Source organism: Cydia pomonella, chromosome 4 (assembly GCF_033807575.1).
Source record: "Cydia pomonella isolate Wapato2018A chromosome 4, ilCydPomo1, whole genome shotgun sequence".
NCBI classification, from domain to species: domain Eukaryota; kingdom Metazoa; phylum Arthropoda; class Insecta; order Lepidoptera; family Tortricidae; genus Cydia; species Cydia pomonella.
Window position 1 is genome coordinate 27,150,029 of NC_084706.1, and position 8,649 is coordinate 27,158,677.

Genomic DNA, 8,649 nt, shown 5'->3' on the forward strand with positions numbered 1-8,649 from the left:
AACTCAGCCAATTACACCCTTGTCAAAGCAAACTTTTCCGGTTCGGGATCTGGCAGTTTCTTTCCCACAAAGGCTTGTTTTATAATATATTAACAGTTTCAACGTGTTTTGATTGTACGAAATTTTTTGCAAAGCGTTTTTGTGAAATTTGTTATTGTTACGCACCGAATTTCCATTTTTCTTTACTACCTCAGTAGTAAACAAGCATACGGGCCGCCTGACGGTAAGCAGTCTCCGTAGCCTATGTACGACTGCAACTTCAGAGGACCCTAACACTCCGCACCCTTTTTTTTTTTTTTTTTTTTTTTTTTTTTTTTTTTTTTTTTTTTTTTTTTTTTTTTTTTTTTTTTTTTTTTTTTTTTGATGACCCAGGGGGAATCCGTTATGGATCCCACCGGCCCGGGAGAAGCCGAGTGGGTATGTCCGACTCCCACGGACTAAACCCCCTGGGGTGTTCCGGCGCTCGCTTTGTTGACGGGGTTTCGGGAACACGGTTGCAGGCCACCGATACCCTGCCGGCGTTGCCCTTGCGGGACCATCTTTTCGGGCTGCTCGAGCAGCCTACTTCGCTGAAGGCACCTCGGAACACGCGAGGGCCTTCCAGCTCGGACCCTCTTCAGGCGGGTGATGGAACTCCCGACCCATCACCCGTAGGGTCCCATTAGGGTGGCAGCATTCGGGCCGCAAAGGCTCTTCGCCGCCTGCCCGGCCTCCTGCGGCGCTGAGGGAGCGAGCTCGCATCATCCTCGCGCATTCGCTCTGCCGCCTCTTTCTGCGTCATGACGGTGACACTGAAGGAGGTCACTGCCGCCCATGCCTCCTCACTGTCCACCATGCGGCGGATTAGCGCCGGCAGTGAGAGGTCGCCTCCTATAGCCGTGGACAGGACAGCGCGAGGCTCCGCCCACGCAGGGCACTCTTCGCGCGTGTGCTTGGCCGTATCCACGGCTCCTCCTCCACAGTGGTGACACGCCGTTGTCGGCTCTCTTCCCACCCTCTCACACAAGTACCAGCCGAAGCAGCCGTGCCCCGTCAGGAGCTGTGTGAGATGGAAGGAGGGTGCGCCATGTTTGCGTTCGACCCATTCCTTCAGAACGGGCCGAATAGCAGCCACCAGGTCCCGGCTAGCTCCCGGGATCTCTAAACGCTCCGACCACTTTTCGAAGAGCACTTCTCGCGCCTCTTCCCGCCACTGGCGAACTTCTCGAGGGGCGGGCCAGTTTTCCTGCCTCCTAGCAGCCTGCACCCGCCAATAGACAACTAACACTCCGCACCCTCGTTAAGCTCTGGCAACCTTACTCACCGGCAGGAACACAACACTATGAGTAAGGTCTAGTGTTATTTGGCTACGGTTTTCTGTAAGGTGGAGGTACTTCTCCAGTTGGGCTCTGCTCTAGATCTGGAGTGACATCCGCTGTGCTGTGCCCTACCACACAAAGCGAGATGACATTCACAGTGCCCATAACTCTTTTGGGACGTAGATTAAGGACATAGGTACCCGGATCCAATGATATATAGGAGGCAAGCAGACGACTCGCCTAATAGTAAGCAATCACCGTCACCCATAGACACACGGAGGGGTTAGAAAGGAATTGCCGGCCTTTAAGATGCTCTTTTCTTGAAGGTTGTTTCGGTCCGGAAATACCATGGGCTGCAGTTTGATTCCTTAGTTTAAATGTACGAGGCAAGAAAATTCTGGAGAAATGCACAATTGAGGACTGCCAACCATCTAAGTGTCTGTTTAACTGTGCGAGGCAAGAAAATTCTGGAGAAACGCACAATTGAGGACTGCCGAGGAATTGTCGCGTAGGGCGAAGGCGGGAAGAGGCGGCAGGGATTAATCTGAACAATTCCTTGGAGTACTCCCCTTTATGTATGAGATAGAAAATGCCATTGGTCACATAGTAAAAGATGCTCAATATGACCTGATTTCATTTCGATTGTCGAATGTGTGGCGAAGAGGAAGAGACAGTAAAACACCTTAAGTGTCAATGTCACGCCCTCGCCAGACAAACAATGAAGGACTTTGGAGCAGGCTATCTGGAACCAAATGAATTTCCAGTGCTACCCATGAGCTCCGGCACATGGAGTTGGTCAAAAAGCTCTTGAATTGTTGACGGATCTTTTTTTTTCTAAGGGGGCAATAGCACTAAATATCCCTATGGGTTGAAATGTATCCACAAGGGCCTAAATCGACCGGGATATAAACCGTGATTACCTTTTATACTGCATTTTAGCTCCCGATATTTCGACGCATTTACATGCATCTTGTTTACGGGTAACTGGAGATAGCGGGTGGATGTCAAAGTTGTGTAGACCGCGCTCGGTCTACCCTCATTCATGCGCGACAGCTGCGTTCGCTTTCAACGTTACCACTGGTCGCGTCCACACATGTTAGTCTATCCAAGCACACCACATTCACAGTGTCACTGTATATGATTTAAGTCTAGTCAAACTAACCGTGAATCTTTCCAAACTGTTATCCGCAATTGCCCCCGATAATCATATGATAAGATATACTGACTTATACCTATTTTCACTTCGCAAAATTTGGCTCAGGGTTAAATAAACACCCCTATTCTTAATCTAACTTTGTTACATACTTCATTACCGCAAAAGTTGATGCAAATTGAAAACACAATACTTTGTTCCGACTTGTGATTACTTTGAGAAAATTTATTTATGTTTGGTTTAATTATCTTCCTTTCCATTTCTAGATAATTACTTAGTAAGTAAATGAATTTCTTTAGAATTTTCTTAAAAAAGTATTTTGGATCCGTCGTTTATACCATTTGATTTGATTTATAATATTCAAAAATTCTATCACCACTGGTAAAGGGCTCGATCTGTGGAAAATTGTCCTATAACAAATCTTCTTCTTCCTCGCGTTGTCCCGGCATTTTGCCACGGCTCATGGGAGCCTGGGGTCCGCTTGACAACTAATCCCAAGGTTTGGCGTAGGTACTAGTTTTTACGAAAGCGACTGCCATCTGACCTTCCAACCCAGAGGGTAAACTAGACTTGTTGGGATTAGTCCGGTTTCCTCACGATGTTTTCCTTCACCGAAAAGCGACTAGTAAATATCAGCTGATATTTCGTACATTAGTTCCGAAAAACTCATTGGTACGAGCCGGGGTTTGAACCCGCGACCTCCGGATTGCAAGTCGCACGCTCTTACCGCTAGGCCACCAGCGCTTCATATAACAAATAAATAAATAAATATATGGGGACATCTAACACAGATCAACCTAGCCACAAACTAAGCAAAGCTTATATTTTGGGTACCAGGCGACGATATATGCATACTTATATAGATAAATATATACTCATGTACATAGAAAACATCCATGACTCAGGAACAAATATCCGTGTTCCTCACCTTACCGGGATTCCGGGATAATGTTTATTTAAATTTAGTAAATTGAGTTTAAAGTTTGCTCTGTAAAATCACACGTTTAAACCAAAGGTTGTTAACGACTGCTCTGTAATTTGACAGCGATCGCCAACCCAGCCAAACGTGACTAACAGGTAACAGCCAGAAAATGCAAAACTCCAAATAATAGCTTTAATTTGGTAAAACGGAATTGTAAATATTAGTGTTGGTAGGAACTTGAGTCTTTTAAGTCTAAAGAAGAACTTCGTGCATAATTTGTGCATAAAAGATTTCACGCTAAACAAACTTATTCACATCATCTATTCGGAAAAGGGCACTTTTCCACTTTTCTCTTCTAGGACATGTTTCTTTTCTTTTCTTCATACTTTTTTAGTTTAAGAAATATTTTTAAATTTAATAATTTTCAATTTAAAGGGGGTAAAAATTACTGCCTTGGCCGATCCAGAAATTTATTCTAAGCTTAATATTAGGTAAATTGGCGTTTTGTATGGAGAACTTTAACGAAATTCGATTTTTCATACAATGAATTTTGCGAATTATTTTGTGATGGCATTTTCAAACCAAACAATTTTTTGCCAGTAATCTGAGACATTTTTAAGGCACATTTTCTGTCATTTTTTTTATCTGTCCCGTCAGAAAAATTTGAGTCATTTAAATACTCGAGCCGGCAGCACATGAAGAGCTGTTTTCATGGCGGTATTCTGAATACATAAAACAATAAAAGTAGCAAATAATTGTATGTAAAATCGTTGTTATGTAGCGCGCTAATGAAATTAAAAAATGCTTCGAAGTTACTATTAAAATAAATAAACTATGAAATGAATGAACAAAAACGTAAATTTCATAGGTATTGACCCAATAGCATCGCTGGCAGACGTTTTTGCTTGTTAAGAATTAATTGAAATAATAATATTATCGTCATTGATAATGTGAAAAGCAGTATGTGTCACATGGTATCAAAATTATTTCCTCTTTGGGCGTTACACTCGAATCCTTCAAAATTCAATGTACGCCCTCGCCGTAAATATGTCATTTTGCTTCCTCGTGACACAATCTATACTAGAGTCTTTTAAGTCCCGATTTTAGTTCTTTATTGTTCTTTTTAGTGCGACTAAAAATACTAAGCCTCCGAATAAAAACTCCGTAATTTTTTTGTAGGTATTATCAAAATACCAGTTCTATCGGTAAAGAAAAAAGCGTTATTGTATGGTGTATTGTAGCTGTAGGTACCTTACTCATTAATTATATAAAATCAATGCATATTATTTATTTTATACAAAATGAGAGTTCTTTTAAAATAATACAAGTCTCTACAAAAGACTCGGACTCTAGTAAGTTGAAAATAACTCGAGTTTCGACTTAATTATAAGAGTCCAAAAAAACAATCGAGTCTTAATACAGAGGACTCAAAGGATTCGAGTCGTAGCCAACACTAGTAAATATATACTCATTTCGTGCGCTACAAACAAATTTACATACCAACATTTCCCGTTAAGATATTTGCTATTCATAAACTGAATTATCCAAAACTAGCCACGCAACTATAACCTTCAATCGAATATACACTCTGTTTTTAAAGTAATAAAGTATATTTTAGGTTAAAGATTGGTAGGCTTGGCATATCAAAGGCAGCAGCGAAAAAGCGGAAGCGAATGGAAGTGTAAGTTATTCATGGACAAAATAATATGGATCCAGATTCGGATTGAATATTTTGGTTAAGTCAATGCTTATTCGATGTTCATAGGCGCATTGTAATATTTGGGATAAGGGGGGAAGAACGGCATATAAAATTTATTGCTGGAAAGACCGACATAACGCAAGAACTCTCTTATTTGTCGACCTGTATCGAGTGGGTAGCGACCCTGCCTATGAAGCCGATGGTTCCGGGTTCAAATATGGTAAGGGCATTTATTTGTGTGATGAGCATGTATATTTTATTCCTGAGTCATGGGTATTTTCTTTGTATTTAAGCATTTATATATTATATATGTCTTTGTCTAAGTACCCACAAGTCAAGCCTTATTGAGCTTAGTCAATTAGTGTAATGATGTTTTAATAATATTTATTATTATTATTATTTGTATATGTACATTGCTCAGACATAGTCAGAAAAGAGGATCCTTGTATAAGATAAGATAAGATATATTTATTTGCAGAAAAAGGGTTAGTTACATGTCTTAATATTATGTTAGATATAGTTCCACCTTTTCCAGCTGTCTTCATACAGCATGCAAATGTATTTAGAGTAGGATTTTAGTTATGTATTATACTAAATTTAACTATAATTAAAATAATAACTTAATAGTGACTTAATTTACCTATATACATAATACAGTGAAAGTCTGCGGATAACCAATCCAATGTGCATCAATATTAAGTATATATTTTAAAAGCCGAGACTAAACATTAGTTTGTTTTTAACCTTATATTAAATTATTACCAAAATCACTTGTGCTCTGTTAACCTTCTGTCAGTGGAGTGTGGAGTATAATTATGTACAACACGCAAAATAAGAGTTAAAATTAAAAGGGATGAAAGAGACATTAAACTAATTGTACGGTTTACACTCACGTGTTTCAAGTCCCAAAAACATGTCGCGCGAGTTACAAACACACGTGAGTGTAAACCGTAAAATTATTTTAATGTTAGTATGTTTCTGTAGTTATGTAAGCTTAGAATTTATTATAATTGTTCAGTAACTATATATATAAAACTCAGATGTTCTGTAGCAAAAAAAAAAAACAGTGTTTAAAATCTAGCACTCTTATATTTAATTAAGGAAACCGTAGGTCTAACTTTAAAATGCAATAGTCAATAATACCGCATATTGTAAACGACCGTTTGTTTCTTAATAAAAGAAGAAAAAATGTTTCACGACAGTTTAAATTCGATTATAGCGATGAAAGAGCTTATAGACGGTCTTCCCTTATAGACGGTCGGCACATTGACCTTACGAAAAAACTGGTTTTGAACTTTGATACCTTGATGATAGGCGCGCATCTCACGCTCGGCACGCAATTCATTTCGTACAAGTTACCTGAGCGAACTTCAAGGTCATATAGAAATAAGATCGAAACGGTACCGAGTTATTGAATCCGAATCGGGCTCATGACGTCGTTCAAATATTCAGAGTCAAACGCGAGTCCAGCTCTTTGAACAGTGATGTTTTGTTGTTTTTTTTTTTCATTTGTCAGAGGAAAAAATAAAAGAAGCGCTGATAGCCTAGCGGTAACAGCTTGCGACTTTAAATCCGGAGGTCGCGGGTGTAAATCCCGGCTCGTACCAATGAGTTTTTCGGAACTTATGTACGAAATATCATTTGATATTTACCAGTCGCTTTCTGGTGAAGGAAAGCATCATGAGGAAACCGGACTAATCCCAATAAGGCCTAGTTTATCCTCTGGGTTGGAAGGTCAGATGGTAGTCGCTTTTGTAATATGGTATTTTTTTGGGATTAGTTGCCAAGCGGACCCCAGCCAAACTTGGCCAGCCATGGCAAAAATGCCGGGATAACGCGAGGAAGAAAATGCAAGAGGAAAAAATAACAATTGTAATTCGGTTACTTAATTGGTTAATTTTACCTTTAACATGAAAAATATAATTTCTTTTCCCAATGGATACTGTTTTCATATTTATTGCATATGTTGGCTATAATAACGGGTCGTCTTGAGCGCCACTGAATAAACCATAAGGGTCTCCTTTATTCCAAACATTTGCTATTTCTTGGTCCTTAACATATCCAGTTTAAGTATCATTTCAGATTATACGCAGTTGATACGTATAAAGAGCTCAAGTTATGCTGGTAATTTCAATTTAAAATATTTTCCTATCGTTACAATGTCCGGTTGAACATACGTTGCACTTAGCATTTGATGTATCGCCCGTGACCCCTCGGAAGACATGGCGTTTATGAAAAACTGACCCCGCATTAATGTAAATATTTATTGAAACTTTATCTTCTTCTCAGCACATATGCGTCCACTGCTGAACATATGCCTCTTTCATGGATTTCCATGTTGTTCTGCATGCAGCAGTTCTATGCCAGGCCGGCCCTGCCATCTTTCTGATATCGTCCGACCATCTGACTCATGCTTTTCCGTCACCTCGGCTTTCCAGTCGAGGTCTCCAGGACAGTACTCGCTATCTTATATTGAAGTATACTGGAAACCTTATACCAAGAAAGACTATCTACAGTGTAACATGGAGACTGGTGAATGAAAGATTATTGTTGATTTTGGTTTTCGATCAATGAAATTAAAAAAAATTGTCTTGAAAATTTAATTTGCCTAACAAACATAACGAAGACGACAAATCGCCAAGCGGGAACTATGCATCGTTGAACAGTTCCATTTTGATCAACATCAGCAGTTCCATTTCATCAAATGTCACTTTTTTAAATGTAAATGCTTGACTTGTTGATGAAAATACAAAAGTCACTAAATGTATCTCTTTCACATTTGAAGAGTTCCCTCAATTCCTCATGGATCCTATCATCAGAACTGCGTTTTAACAAAAACGGGACCAATTTGTATGTATATAAATATAATCAAAAAAATAAACAAAGTCGGCTCAGAAATGACGGAGTTCTGAAGCAACAAATATAAAAAAAAAAACATACAACCGAATTGATAACCTCCTCTTGTTTGAACTTTTGAAGTCGGTTATAAAATAGTGGGGATCCGTTTTAGGACATATTCCCCACTATTTTTATACAAATTCCTTTACATATCATCTTCATTTCTGGACCTAATTTGAAGTAAGTCATTTCAACATTTTATTGCAAGTTTGAGTAAAAGTAAATTAAAGGTAGGTTTGGTTAGTTAATATATGGGAAATAACGTCGTGTATACATACTTTTAGTACTTTTATCGTATCGATATTTTCAGACGTGACCGTACTGAGTTTTCAATTTTTTTTTTTTTTTTACACAAATTGACTAAGTCCCACAGTAAGCTCAATAAGGCTTGTGTTGAGGGTACTTAGACAACGATATATATAATATATAAATAATTATAAATACATAGAAAACACCCATGACACAGGAACAAATATCCATGCTCATCACACGAATAAATGCCCTTACCAGGATTTGAACCCGGGACCATCGGCTTCATAGGCAGGGTCACTACCCACTAGGCCAGACCGGTCGTCAAATCTTGTAAATACTTTCCTGCTCACGGTACATTATCCATTGAAGTGGAGTATATAAGCAAGTTAAACTCTTAAAGAACTTGATTAAATTGGGTTAAGAAGGG

The 8,649-nt window shown here is 39.2% G+C and overlaps 1 protein-coding gene across 1 annotated transcript; it reads right to left on the bottom strand.

The window, feature by feature from the left end:
- Window positions 1–661: 661 nt before the first annotated feature.
- On the bottom strand, window positions 662–6,452 carry LOC133517540 (uncharacterized). Its single transcript, XM_061850865.1, has 2 exons — window positions 6,432–6,452; window positions 662–1,240 (listed from the first exon to the last, which is right to left on the bottom strand). The coding sequence occupies exons 1-2, from the start codon at window positions 6,450–6,452 to the stop codon at window positions 662–664; spliced, it is 600 nt and encodes a 199-aa protein (XP_061706849.1).
- Window positions 6,453–8,649: the final 2,197 nt, after the last annotated feature.